Source organism: Mus musculus, chromosome 8 (assembly GCF_000001635.26).
Source record: "Mus musculus strain C57BL/6J chromosome 8, GRCm38.p6 C57BL/6J".
In the NCBI taxonomy this organism is placed as follows: Eukaryota; Metazoa; Chordata; class Mammalia; order Rodentia; family Muridae; genus Mus; species Mus musculus.
This window is the reverse complement of record NC_000074.6, coordinates 122,367,391-122,389,208: the sequence shown is the minus strand read 5'-3', so window position 1 is coordinate 122,389,208 and position 21,818 is coordinate 122,367,391. Positions and strand designations below refer to the sequence as shown.

At 48.7% G+C, this 21,818-nt stretch overlaps 2 protein-coding genes across 8 annotated transcripts in view; one reads left to right on the top strand and one right to left on the bottom strand.

The window, feature by feature from the left end:
* Positions 1–12,645, bottom strand: part of Zc3h18 (zinc finger CCCH-type containing 18) — a 40,802-nt gene extending 28,157 nt beyond the window's left edge. For 2 of the 7 annotated variants that reach the window (XM_006531469.4, XM_011248538.2), the window contains exons 1-4: positions 11,459–11,741; positions 5,205–5,809; positions 2,263–2,347; positions 1,445–1,516 (exon numbers count right to left, since the gene is read on the bottom strand). In XM_006531469.4, coding sequence (XP_006531532.1) covers positions 1,445–1,516; positions 2,263–2,347; positions 5,205–5,809; positions 11,459–11,552 — 856 coding nt within the window. In that variant the 5' untranslated portion in view covers positions 11,553–11,741. Of the gene's footprint in view, positions 1–1,444; positions 1,517–2,262; positions 2,348–5,204; positions 5,810–11,458; positions 11,742–12,408 lie in introns of those variants that run through there. The other 5 variants (NM_001310650.1, NM_001029993.1, XM_030243834.1 and 2 more) reach the window with 5 other exon arrangements.
* On the top strand, positions 12,125–15,918 carry Gm39270 (predicted gene, 39270). Its single transcript, XM_030243895.1, has 2 exons — positions 12,125–12,848; positions 15,669–15,918. The coding sequence occupies exon 1, from the start codon at positions 12,138–12,140 to the stop codon at positions 12,774–12,776; it is 639 nt and encodes a 212-aa protein (XP_030099755.1). The 5' UTR covers positions 12,125–12,137; the 3' UTR covers positions 12,777–12,848; positions 15,669–15,918.
* Positions 15,919–21,818: the final 5,900 nt, after the last annotated feature.

The following is a 21,818-nucleotide window of genomic DNA, read 5'->3' as shown; positions in this document are numbered from 1 at the left end:
AAACACTACTACTGCTCACACTCACCATCCTGGCTAGTTTTTGGGTCAACCTGACAAAGGCTACATTCATTTGGGAAGAGAAACCTTAAGAAAAAAGCCTCACCAAACTTCAAGACTGGCCCATAGGCAAGCCTGTGGGCATTTTCTTAAGTAATTGATGCGGGTAGCCAGTGTCACCCCAAGCAGGTAGTCCTAGGGTGTAGAAGAAAGCAAACTGAGAAAGACAAGGGGAACAAGCAGTAAGCGGGGTTTCTCTATAGCCATTGTTTCAGTCCCTGCCTGCCTACCCTCCCTCCTCTCCTTTCCCTTCCTCCCTCCCTTCCTTCCTTCCTTCTTTCCATAACGGACTATGATGTGGGACTGTAAACTGAAATACCAACCATGCCTCCCCAGATTGCCGTTGGTCCCGGTGTTTTGTTTTATCGAAGCAACAGAAACGCTAAGACAACCACCTAAGCTGCTTCTCACTTGACTACAGAAACTTCACCATGCATGGCCTCACTCGTGAAAACCCAAACCCAGCTTACTGTAACCAGCGGTGCTCACCCAGTGTGCTAAAGCAGCAGTCCTACCCAAGTGTACACAGACGTCTCACAGAGAGCTACCTTTACTTCATCTCATCTGTGCTTGGTAAGCCTGAGACCAGATCAGGGTGTGAACCTCTGGCTCTTGCTCTGACTCATGCTGATGCTGCTGGACTGTCCCACAAGTCCCCAACAAGCTTCTCAACTGCAAAGGCTTTGTGCAGCAGTCTGAGAGCAGTATCATGAGAACCAAGTATAGATCCGTGTGGTACACACTTTTGCTGCTGCAATTTGCACATCTGCTGGGGACGACTGCACTGATTCCTCATGACATTACCTGGAAAGGGTCTTCTGCTTGCACTTACATTTCTTGAAATATCAGCACTTTAAATAGCAAAGATTTCTAAGAACTAAGATGTGGTCTCACAGCTCTTCACCCTTAGGGTTCTTGGGGCATTTCCAAGTGAAGGTCACCTATACACTGCCCTGTATCCCACCCCAACGCACACAATCGGCTGTGCAACTTATGGGCCAACTCTTTTCACTTGGCATCCCAAGACCAGAGAAAGCAAGCCTGAGTGGAATTTTCATTAATGTCCCATCACCAGGGCATCTCCTGACCTGAGGGACAGAGCTGTTTGTGGCTCACTCCTCAGGCCCATTCTTCCCCATGAACAGGACGGGATTCCACTGCCCACCTGTGGAAGTTCCTGTTCTTCAAGTGCAGTGCCATGGCCTCAACCTGCATCTCCTCCCCAGCTCTAATGACACTAAGGAGAAAAGGGCCACAGCAGTTCTGTCCCTCAAGCCTCCTCCCTGTTGGCGTCCCAGCTGTGCTCTGGATCCAGGAGACAGAAGTCTGGCCTCTGGCGCAGGGGACTTTAAGGCACAACAGAGAGTGAACACAGGATATTTTGTACCTTTAACCTGGCCTCTGAGTGGTATGGAATTTGGTATTGGTGGAAGAAGAGTGGATAATGGTGTCACAACATCTGGAAAAGAAGTACAGGAAGCTCTTGTGAACTTAGACTGCACACACAGGCTGGCGAAGCGAGCAAAGTCATCCACGCGCAAGAGAAAACACCTGCCTATCTGTCCAAGGAAAACACTAACAAGAAATACACCCAAACCACTGAAGAACATCCAGACTGGAGACTCTTGATTCCACGTCTGAACCCGCCCCCACCCCTGGCTTTACAAAGCCAGAGCACAGATTAATGTGGTCAGTCCACATCTGGACTGTAAGGAAGACAATGCCCCTGCTGAAGCTGCTGCACTGCATTAGTCCTTTGCAGGCCTGATGCCCTTAGAGGCTTCCCCTTGCCTTTTCAATACCACCCACAAGTAACGGACCTGCTTCTAACCCATCTTGTAAAAAGTGGCTCTTCTAACAGAGGAGGGGAATGCTAAGACTGGAACAGCTGGCCTTATAGAAAGAAGCACTCAGAAACAACTGCCACTATGTGCTGCAGCCTTGGGTCTGCTGTACACAGGCCCGACACCTGTAGGGTAAGAAGAGGGGCTCTCCTCTAAGGCAGTTTTTAAGGCAATGACAGGCCAATGAAAGGCCCATTGTTTACCACCAACAGCACCTCACTGCCATCAACTCTTGCAGTCTAGCCCCGTGAAGCCTCACTGACATCAACAGTGTGCCCAGAGGAGGATGGATCACCACCATGGCCCCAGGAGAGCAGAGGCTACACAGATGGCCGCAAAAGGGCTGGAGGCAGACAGTTACCTTTCATGAAGAATCGGCAGGTGGGGCGAGGCCTCACCTTCCGGTCACTGGGGTCCTTCACCTCGCCTTCCTCCAAGTCATCATCCTAGAACAGAGGACAGTCATCTGGAGGGGAGCCACACCACTTGCCCACCACACCTCTTCACCAGGCTGGAAGCAGAGAGGCTGGGGGAGCATCCACCTTTTCCACAGGTACGTCCTCATCAGCTCACCTCCAGTTCCCCATTCTTAAGTGCTCAGTTACACAGCAGATGGTCTCCAGTCACCTATAACCTCAGAAGAGTACTGTGGGAATGGTGGGCTCCACCAAACACTTCAGAGCAGAGCTTCTGTTTCTATCCATTGCAAGCAGGCAATGGTCATACTTTGGTCTTTACTACTACGTACATTAACAGTGTATAAACCCAGTACTTCATGTCCTTTACAACTGAAGACTCCTTGCCACTCATGGGGACATCAGGTGACCCTGATAGCAACACTACCTATGGCTCATTCTTTACCTCACCATTACTTTAGAGTGACCCAGAAGCTTTACAGAGAGCAGAACCCAAGTTGCATTTCCAGGGTCCTCAGGGGAGCCAAGACCTGACCACTACTTTGGGGTCTCACCAGCCACCCCTGTGCCCAGGACCTGTTCACCAACCTATTCCCATCAGCCTAGACTCCTTGTAGTCAAGCTATGCCCATGGTCCTATGCTCTCTGGATAGCCCTGGCACCAGGGGAAGAGTGGGCAAACATGCCTTCTGCCTTGGCCTGCTGACCCCATGAGGAGACAAAAGCAGAACAAAGCCATGAGCCACAGGGTCAAAGAACAATCCCTGGTCAAACACACACGGGCTGTTCCCCGTGTCCTGCAGATGCAACTGACCATGGCGTCTCTAGGAACAGGTCAGAGGGATCAGAAAGGATGCCCTTGTTTTCCTCTGGTGACAGGGGATGTCACGCCACATCTCCTGCTCTGCAGAACCCCATGCTCACTAAATATCATCTGACAGGGAACATCCCTTCCAGCAAACACCAACAAGCAGCTGGCCCACAGTCCAAACTGCATGCATCCTAAACACTCATGTAGAGGCTCTGCCTGAGAGATATTCATCTCTCAGATATTCATCTTCAGAATGCCATGCCAAGTAGGTCTTGGCCTAGGAGACTGTCCCTGAGGAGGGAGTCTGGTGATGCAGCAATTATCTAAGACCATGATAAGAACAACAAATATGCTAAGCAAGAATCACAGTGGATAACCAGGCAGTGGTGGTGTAACCTCGCAGAGACCTGTGGATCTGAGTTCAAGGCCAGCCTGGTCTACAGAGCGAGATCCAGGACATCCAGGGCTACACAGAGAAACCCTGTCTCAGGGGAAAAGAAAAATCCCAGTGGAGGCCCATGAGCCTATAGAGACGTAGCAACAAAGTTCAAACATGCAAACAATATTGTGGAATGGGAGGAAGACAGGGTCCAGGAGAGGAGCTTACAGGGAAAGTGGCTGCTGGCCTGGAGTCACTGTGCTATCATGGGCCAGGCTAAAACTTATCAGTTATGGTGCCCACTTGCCTACCTGTCCTGTTATATCTTCAGCATGCTATTGTGATCCTTATACACTTCCAGGATCCCAAGTGTCCAAGACTTCCCAACAACATGAACCACAGGGTACTGTGGGCTAGAACAGTAGGAAGGAAGAACCTCTCCTGTTACTGAAGGATGCTGGGCTGGGGTCTTTTAGTAGCATGCTATTTCCCATAGACTGCAGGACCATTCACATGGGGGTAGCAGGCACAGTAGGCAAAACAAAAACATACTGTGGAACTGTGTTGGGCCAGAAAGTCAAGTGGCAGATTCATCCCATACACTGTTTCCAAGGGAAACCAGCACACAAAGATTATGGATGCTGTCTAGGGTGGGCTTGGTTCAAACCATTTCCCCACTGCCCATACCCACAGCACAACACAAGAGTTACCAGTATCCCCCCCCCCCCAACCCCTTCTGACTTTCACTGTGGGAAGAGGAAGGGCATTTCACAGGGAGCAGCCTGACACCAGGCACAGCTAAAACACAGTTGATAATCCCAACTGGAACAGCACAGCATCTTTTCCCTTTCACCAACCCCCGAGGTAAAGATCAATTTCTCCATAGGTGAAGCACACGCATGCACGCACACACACACACAAGAGCCAAGAAATCATGCACAGCCTAGTTCTTCCTGAGGGGAACTAAGCAGGTAACTCAGGAGACTGTTTACTACCCAGCTGGGACAAAATGTGAGACATCTGATACAATTGCAGCAGCTATACCCCATTTACTCTACCACTGGGACACAAAGCCCTGCTACCAACCAGACTGTATGGCCAAAGTCATCCTCCATCCGTGAAACCCTAAAATGAACTAAGTGTGCAGGGACCAACAGGCTACCGCAGGACTGGTGCATGTGAGAACCTGGGGTCCCCAGATAGTGGCCCTCTCTCTAGATCATCTGATATGTTTAACCTATCTCCTACCAGACAAGCAGGTGCTTTCTGAGAAACCTCAGCTGGCTCATCTAGTCTTCCTCTCCCTCACCTGCTTTGAGCTCAACTGCTCTGAACTTCAGGCTATGTCTTCCTTCCAAACCTCCCAATCACGCTCTTCCAATAGAATCATCTGCAAAGAAAACCTGACCTTCACACCCATGATTCCATGTGAAGATTTAAAGATGGGATCTTCTCTTGAACCTGAATCTCAAGAGATGCCCCGATAGCTCTCCTCTCTGAGGTTCTCTGCAAAAGCCTACTTCCCATTCCACACTGTGAGCACTTGCTTTCCTGCCTCCACACAAGCTCTCATTTCCCTGCACCCTAGCCCAGCCTACCACTGACCCTCTCTCTAGGAACAAGGGAGCCTGAGAGTCCTGCTGGGCCCGCTTCTTCTGGATCAGGCACGTTGCTCTTGACAGCTCCACCATACTCACGTCTATCTCGCCATCATCGATCTCCCCGTCGTCATCCTCTTTCTTCTTCTCCTTGGCAGCTTCTGTGGGTTCTTGTTCTCCCACACTTTGAACATCAGGCTTCCCTTCCTCTCCGGGAGCCCCTTCCCCCTTCTCCTCCTCCTCCTCAGCCCCAGCCTTCTCAGCCTCCTCCTCCTGGGCAGCAGGAGCTGGCTCCTCAGGGACCTCCTCATCATAGTCTAGTTCATGCTCATCCAGTTCCCGGGTCACCGAGGAGGCTTCGTCCCTGAGGTCACTTGTCCCATCTTCCTCAACATCATCCCCCTCCTCGCATGGGGATCCCGCTGGGCCCCTGCTCAGCTCATGAGCCTCTGAGTCCTGATCTTGGGACTTGGGCTCACTGGCTCGGTCTTCCTCATCCGAGCGAGTCTCCTCCTGGCTTTGTACCCTGGTTGCATTTTCCTCCTCCTCCAAATCAGACGCCCTTTCCCCAGCTCCATCCAAATCTTGTTCAGATCCACTTTCTCTTAGAATGTCATCATCTGAGAGTGCCGGCTGCTCTTCATCCTCTGGGGAGTGAGGATCCAGTTCAGGGCTCTCGGCCACATCCATCAGGACCCACAGATCTGCAAAAGACACAAACCATAGTCTCAGCCTGGGCCCATCCTCCTGGCCCACATGCCCTCTGCCCATGTTCCACACAACCCCTCCTCCCACATGCCTCCCTGTGGAGTGCAAGGGCTAACTCTGCCGCCTATGGCTGGCCTCCACTCATCCCTGTGCCGTCCTGCAGCTGGCACAGGTGAAGAAAAGTAAACAATAATAAGCCATGAACTGCCAAGGACAGCTAACTATTGGGACTCGTGAGAAATGACTTCTGAAAGTAAGGTTTCTACACTGGAATGAGATCTTACCCTAGGTCAGCTGCAGTTTCTAACTGAGCCCTTTTCTCTTCCTCTGCCTCTCAAGCAGTTTCTTGTCACCTCCTCAAACCCCATCCCCTGCACTCTAAGACTTCCACCCAGCCTACAGCACTGCTCTTCAAAAGCAGAGCTCTGGGACCAGTGACTCCAGAGTCCAACCAAAGCTATCCAGGTAGCTGCTGTACAAATGAACTATGACAGAATATTTTTAGACATTTAAATCATATACTTATATAAAAGAACTTTTTCCTTTTAGAAGACACACTTCTATTTCTATGAATCCAGATTTAATGAAGCAAATGGTTCTGTTTTGGTTTTTCCACCTCCACAACTCATAGAAAGCACTTTGCTCTGCTGGCTGTAGCGATGCATGCCTGTAATCACAACACTTGGGAGATGGAGGCCACCCTGTGTTACATAGTGAAACCCTGACTCAATAAAAAATGCACACTGCTGCACTTGTTTTACAGGTGGCCACCTAAACTGGGGCTGAGAGTAAGTGTAGATATCACCTAGCAGCAAGTAGCCAGTATTTCTATCTCATAATCAACAGAAGTCAAATCCCAACACAGAGGAGGAAGGGTTTGGAATTCATTCCACTCTATATTCTGGGGCTGGAAAAACAAAAGCTGCTCCGTATCCAGCAAAATGTACAAGTTATTGAACTCAGGTTCACTCTGCGCTTAGAGGCACCAAGGCCACACACCTTTACTTTCTTTATACATTGTCTTTCCGTAACTTCATATTTACCTATTAAAGATACAACGTAGTTTTCAATTTGTGAATTCAGGACTTTGCACATGTCAGGTAAAGTGCCCTATCACCAAGCTACAGCCCAAATTTTACTTTGAAAAATTTATAGCCTGCGCTGCACACTGAGTCAAAGGCCTGCCTAGGCTATAGAATAAAACCTGTCTCAAAAATAAAATAAGCTGGGCGTGGTGGTGCACGCCTGTAGTCCCAGCTCTCGGGAGGCAGAGGCAGGCAGATTTCTGAGTTTGAGGCCAGCCTGGTCTACAGAGTGAGTTCCAGGACAGCCAGGGCTACGCAGAGAAACCCTGTCTCAAAAAATAAATAAATAAATAAATAAATAAATAAAAATAAAAATAAATAAGATGGGCGAGCAAGATGGCTTAGTGGGTAAAGGCACCTGCTGAGCATGAAAACCCAAGATGGTCTCTGGGACCAACATGGAGAAAGAGGGCCAGCACCTGCAGGCTGACTTCTGACCTCCACATGCTCTGACACTTACACACACACACACACACACACACACACACACACACACACACACACAGAGGGAAAGAATTTAAACAAGTTAAAAGATCACCTGTTTTAAACATTCACTGTCAAGAGTTGGCATCAAAATGTTTCTAGCCAGGTGCAACCTAGTCTCAAGCAAAAAACTATGTTTGCTGGGTAACAGAATATGCAATAAATCATTTAAAATCAATCATTTGTAAAACACAATGATCACATTATAAATTTTCAGATCAAATCAACCTATCAACAGGAAGTGGTGGTGCACGCCTTTAGGCCAGTACTCAGGAGGCAGAGACAAGGGGATCTAAAGAGGGATGAGTTCCAGGATAGCCAAGGATACACAGAGAAACTCCGTCTGGAACCCTGCCCCACCCCACCCCGCAAATAAAACAAGAAAAACAAACAAAATCCCAAAACCCAAAACAATCTATCTTAAGTCACTTAAAATACATAATAGATAAGATTCTCTGGTCATCTACCATCACTGGAGAGGAAGGAATACTGAAGTCAGTCCTATCCAGGACGGCAAACACAGACAGGGCCAGCCTGAAGTGAACAGTGAACTGCAGCCCGACTGGGTTAGAGTGTGAGAGCAGAGAGCAAGTAAGGACAAGTTAGAAGTTATGTGCACAGCCTCTGAGCTCTGTAGAATGCTGTGAGCATCCTTGGTGCCTATGGCACTCACTCCTACAGTGGGCAGGGGTGAATGCCATGTAGGACAGCGGCCAGAATGGGGAATCTGTGCTCTCTGCTGTTTGAGAGAATGTTTGTGCACAGTTCCAATGTGTGTGTGTGGTGGATAGCTTCAGTAAGTAAGGCAGGCTAATGCCAATATACTGAACACATGAACTCCTTGGTGTGTAACATCTGATCCCTAGCATTGCAGTTTTAATTACACTGTCTATTTTGATGTCTCCACAAGGCACAGAGACTTTTCATCTCTCCAGCTGCCTGGGTAGCACTGGTAACAATAGAAGTCAGCAACGATGACCTGACCGCCAAGTCTCATATACCCTACTTAAAACCTGACAAATCCCTACTCTGCCATTTTATACCTAAAGGCAACCTCATAAACAAAGATATCTTTCAAACTAACTGTATGCAAAACCAAATGTCCAGTCTAATTTGGAAGTCATACAACTGATACTGCAGCACACAACGCCCATGTGGCAAGCTGCATGCTATCTTGTGTACGGTTCACAAGACTCTCTTCTAACCTGCTCACAGCTCTTTCTGGGGCTCTGGTACAAGTTGGTTTGCTTTTAGTTTCAGTCAAACTTGAGTCTAACAGGTTGGCTTTTTTTTTTTTTTTTTAATATTCCTGAAAGTCTTGAGATGAAACCCTATGGAAAGAAACGAAGACTGAGTGGCCAACCAGATATCTGAACCTTAATAAGCAGCAGACTGGTAAAGGGGGGAGGCTGCTCTTTATTTGGGCTTGTGAGTTAAAGCTTGAATCCTTGCTTACTGCTTCCAGGGTTTAAAATCTCAGGCCAAGTCAAGCACAGCTGCCAGGCCTCAACGCCGTCACCTGAAGGACAAGAGCAGCAGCAGCAGCAGCAGCAGCTCCCTTATGGGGTTGTCACAGCCTGGTACCTGAGGATGCGCTGGAAACACACTCTATATATGTGAGTCTGACTTAGAGAGAGAACTCTCCAGGCAAAGCAACCTCATACCACTCCTGTCAACTGCAGTCAAGTCATCCAGAGCTCTCAAGAAAAGCTTGCTTACTGATGACTGGATAACGTGGGACAGCCCATCTGTCAGGTGCTGAGAATGCTGAAGACTCCTGAAAAACGAATGCATTTCCTCACGCCTCATGGGTTTTGTTTGTTTTGTTTTTTGAGACAAGGTCTCATTCTGTAGCTCTGACTGTCCTGAAACTCAAACATCTGCCTGTCTCTGCCTCCCAGGTGCTGAGATTAATGGAATGTGCCAGCATGCCCAGCTTCCTCATGCAATTCTTAATCCCTATATCAACCTTCCAAGTAAATAAACTGAGGCTATATGGCTACTGCATATGTCTCAGGACTGCCATTCAGGAATATTCTGGAACCTGTATGCCCAGACATGGATGGAATTATTGCCACTTCCAGCGGCTGAAGTTACTACTATAAATCCTTTTTGGTATAGACCATGCATAAACCTCTAGGTTCTGTTTCCCTCTCCCTCCCTCCAAATATCAAGGTACTAGACACTCCCCACAGGAACATCAATTTTACACAAAGACACAACCAGGCTAACTATCTTGAGAATTCTAAGAGGCTGGTGTTCTGTGTGCATGCCCAGTGAGCTTTTCCACCCTCCAGATGAATTTACAGTTACTTTGGCTGCCAGGAGTAAGTCAACTTCTGATCTGTAAAGGCAGTTAATTATTGGCACACATGCCATAAAGTAGTGGGGCGAATAGCTGTCCTGGTGTGTGTTTGCAGCGAAGGACAGAGGACTCCTGGGATCACAGGCTGTTCTGAGCAACCAATGACAAGTTATAAACAAGCTCAAACATATAAAATTTCTCTCTTCCTTTCTGGTAGTTCAAACCCCAGAATTCCTCTCTAAGTTAGGAATCTTGTTTCTTGCACTGTGCATTACTCTGTCCATCTAACTGCAGCACACAAACTCCAATAGTTTGTTTGAAGGCTGTTATAAGTTGGGATCTTGTTTCCAAAAGCCCATACTGGGAAATCAGTAGAGGGACTGATCTCCAGCCATGCTCCAAAAAGGTCCACTGTCTCTCTAGGTATCAGTATTCTCTGTTAAGACTAATTCTGCCGCTCGGTGGTGGTGGCACACGCCTTTAATCCCAGCACTCGGGAGGCAGAGGCAGCGGATTTCTGAGTTCGAGGCCAGCCTGGTCTACAAAGTGAGTTCCAGGACAGCCAGGGCTATACAGAAAAACCCTGTCTTCAAAAACAAAAACAAAAACAAAAACAAAACAAAAAAAAAAGACTAATTCTGTGTGCTACCCTCTGCTGGCTGCAGGGAACTCATGTGCTACATATAAGCTGTGAATCCGGGGATCCTCCAGCCCAGCTACAATGTTTACAATCTTCTTACCCACTAACCCAGTAGTGCAGGACTCTCACAAAGTTTAGAACTAACCTTTAGTCCTCCTATCCACAATGGTGAACCTGTTCAGGGGTGGAATGACAGTCTTTCAATATCTCTGTCCCCAGCTGCATTTGACATACTGGAAAATGCTTGACTAAACGACAAAACCCCATGAATCCAGGAACCACCTGTTGCATACTAGAAAGAGATCTAATAAAGTTGCCTGTTTGTAAAACATTGTAACAGAACTCCAGAGCAGCGTTCTGCTCTTGTGTCAGCAGCAGCTCAGGAAGGCCAAACTGACTCCAACCACTCTACTACTGACAGAACAGTTATGTCGTGGTCTCCTCACAGCTGGGTCATTTTCAGCAACTGCTACAAGCTACTTAATAGCCTGGCCTGGTGAATTTACCAATTCAGGTTAAAACAACTCTTGGGCAAACATGGGGTATGACTTGGGGAGGGGGGCAGGGTTTCTCATCGTAGCCCTGACTAGCCTCGAACCAATAGAGATATACCTGCCTCTGCCTCTGCCTCTTGCGTTCTGAGATTAAAGACTTGGTCACCACTGACTGGCCTACTACTGAGAAACGTGTTCCAAGTAGGTTTTGTTAAGGAGGCTCGATAACACACAAATACAACTTCTGGAAAACGACTTTTCCTTTGAACCAAGGTCTCACTTTGTAGCTTTGGCTGTCCTGGAACTCACTATGTAGACCAAGCTAGCTGGAACTAAGAGACCCCCTCGCTTCTGCTTCCCCCCAAGTTCTGGGATTAAGGTGTGGGCCACCATACTCAGCTGTGGGAGATGAAGTTTAGCAGAGCAGAGCCTATGTTGATGTCTAAGTTCTGTTATGCCTGGTTAAAAAAACTTATTCATAGCTCCATCCATGTATAGAGCAAGAATGTCAGGATGTTGAAAACACCACCCGCAAAGTGACTTAAGCTCTGCAAAAACTCTTCGGTAAGGAGATGGTCTCCTTGGGATGGTCTGCAGATGACAAGCTATCTCTTTGGAGATGAGCAAAGCAAACTTACCTGCTGAGTGTTCAGGAAGTAAATCCGAAGTGCTCTTAAAATGTTTGAGCATTCCCCATCTACGACTAGAGAGGAGTTTCAGCTTTGGGGACATATTGATTGGTTCCAGAACTGGCTGGCTTCAAACGTGTTCAGATCATTCGCATTCTCCTCTCAGGGGGCTGGGAAATGGGAACTAGCCTAGGGACAGAGAATCTCAACCTCTGCCTTGGGATAGGTAATGTGATGAAGAAGAAACAAATGCCTTCTTCTACTACCCTCAAATGGGTCTGAAGATTACTCTTGTTAATAAGTGCCAAGAAAAAGCTCATTTGAAACAGCTATTGTGCCCGGTAAACTCAGCTGTCAAAAGTATACGGGAAACTAAGTATCTAGTAGGGGCGAGACTATAGGTCTTAGTTTAATTTCCTTCTAGCACTACAATCGCCTGGCTACTTTACACTAAAGAAATGGCATCTCTAAGCTCACAGTCCAAGAGGCGAGGAGGTCACACTTCCTAAGCGACCCGGGACTCTTGGAGCACAGTGGGTCCGTCCAACCTGTGCTCGCTTGAAGTTGCGAGAGCAAGTTGCAGGAGGCTCCAGAGAGTTCAAAGTTCCCTGCAGAGCCCGTCGAGAGTCCAAGCGGGCCTCCTCCCGAGCCAACCTGCGCGATCCGCTCCCCTTTGTGGGCGGCGAACATGTGCCACGCCGAGTGGCCCGGAAGGGAAAATGACAGCTTCAGGAAAAGCAACTTCACCACGGCAGACCGCGGCGCGCCACGGCACCCGCCCGGACGTCCCAGGCCGCAGCGGGCTCGCGCCTGCCCGCTGTCCCGGCCCGCGCTTCGGCCCGCGGCTGCGCACAGCCGGGGGCGCGCCCGAGAGCTCGGGAGGCGGCGCCGGGCTCCGGGGCCTCGCTCCCGCCGCCGCTGGGGCGGCCTTCTCCCCGCCGCCCGCCGGCCCAGCTTACCTCAACGCGAAGACGGGAGGCGGCCACGGCTCCGCTGTGGTGGGGGCAGCGTGGACGAGACGTTCCTCAGCCTTTTCGCTCCTCACTGGCTCCGGCTTTGGGCACGACGCGGGCGGAACAAACGGGCTCCACTACCCGCGGGGGCCGGCCATTGTGCAACGTCATCAGGCCGCGACGGCCGTCTTGCGAACCGGCGGGCTTCCCTCGCTAGCCCCGCCCTCTTCCGCACTTCCTTCCGGCCTCCGCCGGCCTCGCCTCCGCGGCGCGCGCTCCCAAGGCTCTGCTACTGCGCAGGCTCACCGAGGTCGACCCCGCCCTCTAGCGGGCCTCCTGGCGGCGCGTGCGCAGTCGGTGGCTCTTCGTGGTAGTTGCTTGGGATGAGATCAGATGAGGAGCAGGCGGGATGCGTGCCGGAAAGGGAAAGCCCTTTGAGGCTCTTGGTGAGTGCGAGTGGACACTTCCAGGGTCTGAAAACTTAGCATTCGTTTCTTCAGGGCACGAACTTTCTGCCTTATTAAATATCAATATTTTGCCGGGCTGTATTTAATCCCAGCACTTGGGAGGCTGAGGCAGGCGGATTTCAGAATTCGAGGCCAGCTTGGTGTACAGAGTGAGTTCCAGGACATCCAGGGCTACACAGAAACCCTGTCTCGGAAAAAAAAAAATCAATACTTGACCAAAAGTGTTTTGGGGGCTGGAGTGTAGCTCTGAGGTTGAGACAGCACCTGCCAAGTATGTGCGAGGCCCTGGTACCCTCAAAAAAAAAAAAAAGATTTTGGAGTTGAAGGATTTAGATCCTCTTACCTGTTTCTGTGACGCTAAACATCTCTGGCATCGTTAAATTACCGTGACCCAGTGTAACCTCCCTGGGGAGGACTTAAACTGATTGGGTCATTTTTCAGTCCCCTCCTACTACCCAGATGGGGCTCAGCTGCTGGAGCCCGAAGTCCAACCCCCCCCCCCCCCCATGACCTGATAAAAGGTACGGAGATCATTAGGTACTGACCCCTTGCAAATTTTGAATCTGATCTTGGTCTTACTGGTTAGGGGCTGCCTGTCTTCCTCAAAGTGAAACCACCCGGATGCCCATAAACTGATATAAGGGGGGGGGGGAGTTCTGGTCTTACAGTCCTGCATTAATTGGGCCACAGAAAGGGATGAAGTTCAGACACATGCTACAAACACCGAGGACGCCTAGGAAGGCGCCAGTCATGACAAGTCGAATACTTTTGACTCCATAATGCGACTGAACTATGCCGCCCACCCTCCAAGTTACTTACATGTGAAGTCCTAGCACCAAGCTGGTATGGATTTCAAAGCAGAGCCTCTCCGTGAGGGTATAAAGGTGGGGTCTGGATCTCATAGATTGGTGTCCTTCAATAGATACCAAGGAGAGCTATTTGAGAGATCATGCTAGTGCTGGGATTAAAGGTGGCTGCCAATCAGGTCAGACAGAAGGTTCTCCCTCTCTCTCCCCCCTCTCTCCTATGTATGTGTGCATGTATATATGTATATCTCTTTTCATACACCACCACCACCACCATCTGAGGAGACAGTGAGAAAGCAGCCATCTGCAAGCCAGGATTAGGCCACGCTGGCCTCCCACCTCTGGAAGAAAATTAACACCAACTGCTCAAGCTACCCAGTGAAATGAGCCGAATCAAGCCAGATTAGATCTTATTCAAGCCAGGTTTACTGGGAAGCTGCTTGCCCGCGAGCTCACTGACCCCAAGGACTGAGGCCAGGGGAGTTGCCAGGTCTGCTTAGCTATGTAAAATATGCACCTTGGTCCCTTATAATGGGGTCTAAAACTAGACATTGTCCACCTGCATGCTACCATGCTCCCCTCCATGATGATGGACTGACTAATCTCTGAAACTGTGAGCCCCTAATTAAATGATTCCTTTTTATAAGGAGTGCCTTGGTTGTGGTGCTTTTTGACAGCAATAGAGCAGTAACTAAGAGACCAGACTTGAGTAGTTAGCATGGCAGTGCAAGCTGCATAATATTCAATTTATATAAAAATATAAAATAGGCGAGATGGCTCAGCGGGTAAAAGCTCTGACTGCTCTTCCAAAGGTCCTGAGTTCAAATCCCAGCAACCACATGGTGACCCACAACCACCCATAATGAGATTTGACGCCTTCTTTGGGTATGTCTGAAGACAGCTACAGTGTACTTATTTATAGTAAGCGAGCAGGGACTGAGAGAGCAGGGTTGACTGGAGTGAGCAGGGGTCCTAAGTTCAATTCCTCACAACCACATGAAGGCTCGCAACCACATACACACTCATTCTGTCAGTTCTGTGTCTCTGAGTCATACAGAGCTCTGAGATGGTCAGACAAACACTTCATAAGATGTTGGTGGCCACCGCAGAAATGCAATCAGTAGAGGCTGGGGAGATGAACTGGGGAACGAGTCGGCCTTCCAGATGGATTCTGAACTTCCCTCCTGTTCTCTATGCTCTCCATCCCTGGCTCTTGCCTGAGTTAATACCAAAGTCCCCTCTTCTCACTCTTGCTTCATTTAGAACCCAATTTCAGCAACTCCTGCAGTGGCTTCTTCAGCCACAAGATAAAAGCTACACTCCTGGTGCCCCGCCTCCTATGGCCTGGTGTCCCTGGCCCATTTCTCCCATACTCACATCCTCTTTCCTGTCCCCAGGTGTGCTGGATGGGATTTTCTTTTCTTCTCTCTCTCTCTCTCTCTCTCTCTCTCTCTCTCTCTCTCTTTCTTTCTTTCTTTCTTTCTTTCTTTCTTTCTTTCGTCAACTTGACATGAGCTAGAGTCACCTGAAAGGAAGGAACCTCAACTGAGAAAATGCTGCCCCCATAAGATCCAGCCATAGGGCATTTTGTAAATTAGTGATTGATGAGGGGAAAGCCCAGTCATTAGTGCATGGTGTTATCCCTGGGCTGGAGTTTCTGGGTCCTCTGAGAAAGCAGGCTGACTGAGCCATAGGGAGCAAGCCAGTGAGCAGCACCCCTCCATAGCCTCTGCCCTGCTTGAGTTCCTGTCCCGACTTCCTTCGATGGTGCTGATAATGACGATGACGATGAAGAACAGTGCTGTGGGAGTGTAAACCAAATAAACCCTTTCCTCACCCAACTAGCTTTGGTCATGGTGCTTCATTGCAGCAATAAAAAACCCTAACTAAAGACACCAGCTCTTCGCATGGGCCTCTCAAACTACCTGAAACCCCTCTGTCTGATTCACATTTATTCACGCCTGGGTCTTACCATGGATGGAATTCTTTTCAGCCACCCTCCAGATGTACTGGGGAGAGGTGCCACCTGTGTGTACTACTCAGCCCTGCCAATCAAGGCATGCCCCCGGCAGAGTGTTCTACACCAGAAATCCCTGCAGTCTCCATTCAACAGACCCAGGTGATTCTGATATTCCAAGTATGTGAGATTGGTGGGTGACCTTGGGATCCAGGAGACATGGACAAGAGGAGACACCAAAAAATATATATATATGGCTGGCGAGATGGCTCAGCAGGTAAGAGCACCCGACTGCTCTTCCGAAGGTCCTGAGTCAAATCCCAGCAACCACATGGTGGCTCACAACCACTTGTAATGAGATCTGACGCCCTCTTCTGGTGTGTCTGAAGTCAGCTACAGTGTACTTATCTATAATAATAAATAAATCTTTGGGCCGGAGCGAGCAGGGACTGAGGGAGCAGAATTGTCCGTAGTGAGCAGAGGTCCTAAAAACTCAATTCCCAACAACCACATGAAGGTTCACAACCATCTGTACAGCTACAGTATACTCACATACATAAAATAAATAAATAAATCTTTTTTAAAAATACAGGGAAAAGTTGTGGAAATGGCCCAAATATTTATCAGAAGATATTTCAATATTGTAACTAATACTACACACTAACAATGTTGCAATTGTTAAAAATTACATAAATCTGGAATATATAAAGATACTATTTGGAAGCAGGGGTGAAACTCTATAAATTATATTGAAAACGTCAAATGGCAGAAGAAACACAGAGGATCATTGTTTTTGCTGTGTCAAAAATAGCATCACAAAAGCAACCTGGGGAGGAAAGGGTCGATTTCAGCTTACAGTTTATATATAGTCTAGTTGCCTGGCAGGATGGGTGATGGTGTAGCTAGCACCGAGGAGGCAGAGGCAAGCAGATCTGAGTTTGAGACCAGTCTGGTCTACAGAGTGAGTCAGGACGGCCAGGGCTACACAGAGAAACCCTGTCGTGAAAAGCAAAAGAAACACAGCAACAACAACAGCACAGTTTATAGTCCTGCATGGAGGGAAGTCAGGGCTGAAACACACTGGGAGGAATGCTGGTTATTGGCTGCCTCCTTGCAGTCTTGAAGACTACCTCTGCTCAGGGGTGGCACCGGCCACATTGATATGAGCCCTGCCATCCAAGTCATTAATTGAAAACACCACATGGCCTTGTCTACAGACAAGCCAGTGGAGGCATTTTCTCAGTTGAAGTTTGTAGTGACAATTGTGGAATTTTGTTTTCTTTTAAAAAAAAAAATACAGAAGGGCTGGTGAGATGGCTCAGCGGGTAAGAGCACTGACTGCTCTTCCGAAGTTCTGAGTTCAAATCCCAGCAACCACATGGTGGCTCACAACCATCTGTAGTAAGATATGATGCCCTCTTCTGGTGTGTCTAAAGATAGCTACAGTGGACTTACATAAAATAATAAATAAAATATTTAGAAGATACAGAAATATAAGAATAAGTTTCCATTTAATCCCAGGTGTGGGATCTCGGGCTGCTTCAGGCTGTCCACAGCGGCTGCCAAAGATCGGGCTGGTAATCTAGCAGGGGCGTGGCTTTTGCCAGCTGCAGACAGTTTCTGTCGAGGTTTGGTCAGTATGCAAATTCTGTACCTGACAGTCTAGGCCTAGGAGTGACTTGTCAAGGTTACAAGCTTTGGTTGTGCAAACCTTGTTCCTAGACTTAAAATTATTGGTTACATAAAATAGGCTACGACCAATTACTGAGGGATTGGAGGTAAGTAGGTTTGGGGTGACCTGGTTGGGGGAGGAGAGGGGGAGAAGGAGGAAGGAGAAAGGGGATGAACCCATGAGCACATGGCCAGGAGAAACAATAAGTATGCGGGGTACACCACTGGGGAGGTGGCCAGATCTGCAGTTAGAAGAGTAGATTAGGGGTCACCCCCCACAAACTGTCAAAGTCAAATAAAAGAACCATAGTCCAAGACTCGTTTATTGGTTAAGCTAGTGGAGGGTGGGCTTAAATTGGTTTTTACTACAAGTTTCTGTGATTGTGTGATGTTTGGAATTCTGGGGACTTTTCAGAGGGTCTATAAATGCTAGGCTTGCTGAGTAGTCACAGCAGAGAAGAAAGAAGAAATTAGATATCCTGACAGCAAAGATCAAACTTGCCCCCAAGGAACTTGTCCTTAATCAACAGGAAGTAATCTAAGGCTAACGACACCCCCCTTCTAACCCTTTCTTCTCTATATAGTGTGAGGGGGTTGGAAGGGTGGGAAAATGGTGGAGAAGGGTGGAAGAAAGAAGAACCCGACAAGTAACAAATGATGAGTTACCGAAGTCCCTCTTCTCAGGTAAGTCAAGCTGGTGTCAAGTTGACAAAAGCAAAACCAACCAACCATGAGTCTGTGTGTGTGTGTGTGTGTGTTGCACGACTTTAATCCCAGCACTCAGGAGGCAGAGGCAGGCAGGTACCTACCTCTCTGTGAGTTCGAGACCAGGTCTAGTCCACAGAGCAAGTAACTGCACAGAGAAACCCTGTCTCAAAAAACAAAACAAACAAACAAAAACCAGAAAACAAAACCAAGAAAGGTGTGGAGCAAGTGAGTCACACAGACTGCCAGCGGGGGTGTGAATGATGTGTAGAGAGGCAAGTGTCTGGGGGCTGTCAGTATGAACTGCAGTGGTGGTGCCCGCCTATAAACCGAGACCTTGGGAGGCAGCAGGAAGATGAGGAGTTCCAGGGCAGACAGGAGGGAAAGGCTTGGAAACAGCATAGGAAAGATATCATCAGGATAAATGCTAGGGAAATGCCTGCAAAGACGAAAGAATGGAAAATAGCTGCCTCTTGAGAGCACGAAGGAGGGAGATTGGGGGTGGGGGGTACGCAGAGGGAGAGGTGCGGGGGAGGGGCTGGCTTTCTAAACTGGGGACTATAATGAGACAACGTACAAGCAATAAAAAGTCATATAAAGCATACAACTTTTTAAAGCTTTATTTATTGTTATGTGTATTATATGTAGCTGTCTTCAGACACACCAGAAGAGGGCACCCGATCTCATTATAGATGGTTGTGAGCTACCATGTGGTTGCTGGGATTTGAACTCTTTGAACTCGGAACCTGCGAAAGAACAGTCAGTGCTCTTACCCACTGAGCCATCTCTCCAGTCCCTAAAATGTACAATTTGACTTTTACAAAGTGTACACCAAACAGTTCCACCTGGCTGAAACTGCCCAACCTGTTGCCGTGTGTGTGTGTGTGTGTGTGTGTGTGTGTGTGTGTGTGTGTCGCTCCTCTTGGGACATGCGGCACAGAGTCAGAAGCCGGAGCCTTGTAGCCCTAACGACCAAGGCTCAGTCACCCAGATTCAGCATGCCAGTTCATCAGACAAGTGGTAGTGAAGTGCAGAGAAAGGTTTATTTAATGTGGCTGCAAGGCCCAGGCTCTGACCCGAACACCTCTAGAAGCCCTGGGTTTCGAGGTCTGCCTGTTGTCCACCTGAATACCCCAGCGGAGGAAACAGGAAACGTTGGGAAGTGCAGGTCTCATTTTCCACTGCCCTCCCTGCAAGGCTCCCAGGCCTACAGTCTCTACATTCTCAAGGCATGCGTGGACATAGCCATACATGTTTGCTCAGCCTTCACTCTCCGTAATGTCAAGAGTAGCTGACAAATGATTTTGTCTGAATTTTAGAATGGACCGCCTTACTGATTCTTCATGTGGTCACCAGAGGGCGTGCCAGAGTAGAGCTCTGCTTTGCAACTGACCCTGTTCTGGCTGGCCAGCTGTGAACTCAGCTTAAAGCAGACTCACTCTGAATGCGAGGGACCTCTACTTCTGAGGCAAGGAGAAAGAGTCCGGCTGGATCAGCAGGGGGCCCACTCTCTGGCGTGGAGGGTTTTACCAGTCCTGTCAACTTTAGGCTGTCCTCTGCCCAGCTGGGATCCCATCTACCTTATTCAACATCTCTCAGCCAAGGTTCTTAACCCAGGGAGGCTGGATAGAGGATCCCGAGACCCCTGGCTTCTGCTGGCTTTTTTTTCTTTTCCTCTTCCTTCTGCATCGAAGAGCCTCAGCTCCTGGTTTGGGTGAGCCAGTGACTGTGGCAAAGGGCCTACGTGGGGTCAGCTCCTTCCTCTATTCAGAAGTGTATGTATGCAGGGTTACATGTAACACAACACAGGCTGCCCTTGAACTTGCCGTGTCGCCACAGATGACCTTAAACTTCTGATCTTCCTGCAGGTATGCGCCACCATGCCTTGAGTGCTGGAGACAGAACTCAAACCCTCAAGTGTGCACTAGGCAAACACTCTGCTAAACTTAGCAACATCGCCTCAGCTCCAAGTAATTTTATAAAAATAAGCTTGAGATTATCAGTACAAGCTTATGTGCATATTTTATATCCTTATGAACCTAGGTCATGTAAAATTCTCTTGGGCTTTCAAAGAGATCATGAGCAGAAAGTTTAAGAAGCCCCACTCTCGACCTCCTCCATGGGCCCAAGACAGAGCTAGTATCTGTCCCACAGCTATGAGCATTATAGCTGGCTATTGTCTGGCTGAGAACTGTGAACACCTTCCCCGTGCGTTTGGGAGTATGCTGTGCTGAACCCTCGTGAGAGGTACGGTCAGCTCCAGGTCAGATGCAGAAGGTGAACTGTGAGGGTGTGCTCACCATAATTGTGAGGGTGACAGCTACATAAGGCAGATGCACACAGGGAAATAAAGTCGGCGTAAAGACGCAAAGCACGTTGGCTTGCTTAGAAATTTATATTTGGGTGGTGATCGTGTTAACAGAGGTAGAGGTGACTCATGGGTAGAGAATCTGTTCAAGACTCTGCAGTCAGCTGCCGGTTTTCTGCTGTGTGTAACCAGGATTCCCAGACCACATCCCTGCCTCTCACTTTACTGTAGGCTGATGGACTCAGCAGGCGGTTCTTCTCCACGTGATAAGGCCAGGACGCGTGAATGCAGCTTAGCCTGACTCCATGGCCTCTGTAGCAGAGTGGCTTGCCAGGCTTTCAGGCACAGTGCCATTTCCTGTGCACTTGGGGTACTCTTATGGAAGGATGTGAACCCCACAGATAGGTTCCCTGCACGTGTATTGTTAAATTTCTTCTCAGATGGAGATGTAAACAGCGCTACAGCCTCCTCCTCGGCTCTCAACAACAAACTGAGTTACGATTACACTGAACTTTATTCTGCAGGACCAGTGGATCTCTTGGGCTTCCGTAGAAAGCACAGGTGACAGGTTATTTGCTGGTGCGTTAGTGCTAGCTCTCTTCAAATGGCCACGCACATCTGGCACAGATGGCGGCTTTCTCGTAGCTGCACAGATGGAACATACTCAATCTTTGTGCTAACATACCCTAGCTCCTCCCTGCATGGAGTGGCTGGTAAGGGGTCCCTGGCCCTGCCACCCCTTCCTCCTATGAGGATATATAAACAGTCAACAAGCCTAGCTTGGGTGGGTTTTGCAAGTGGGCACAAAGATGGTAACCATTATATGGTTAGGAGGATAGTCGTGTACCACAATGGTAGTAGCCTGTGGATGTAAACAAAAATGCCCAGCAGGTACCTCAACTGGGGCATCGTCTCCACCCAACACAACAATTTACATAGTGTTCCTGTTCATTTGTGTTGCCACAGGACCCACTCCTGCTTGGAGCCTTAGTGGGGGTTTCTATTGTTGTGAAGAGACACTGTGACTGTGGCAATTCTTATAAAGGAAAACGTTTGATTGGGGCTGGCTTACAGTTTGAGGTTAAGTTCACTATCATTGTGATGGTTTGTACATGCTTGGCCCAGAGAGTGACACGATTTGGAGGTGGGGCCATGTTCCAGCCCCAGCAAGCAGCAGAACTCAGCAGCTTCAGCCATGTGGCTCTGGCTTTAGAGTCAAGAAGAGGAGGGGACTACTGGGACAATGGTGCTGGTTAGCAAGAGCTAAGACATTAGTGGTGATTAAGAAGAGACTAGCATCACTGAAGTGAAATCTTCTAGGAAGTGTTTTTCTGAGAGCACAAAGAAGCCGTGTTGCAGAGATAGCCAAGATTGTACCTTGTGCAGCAGCTGGACTTGGTAATGTATAAGAGTCACCAAGGTGGTACTGGTTTTAAAGAAATGAAGACATTATGGAGAACAGCTGAGGCTTGGCACTGTGAGAGGCCAGGGAAGGCCATTGG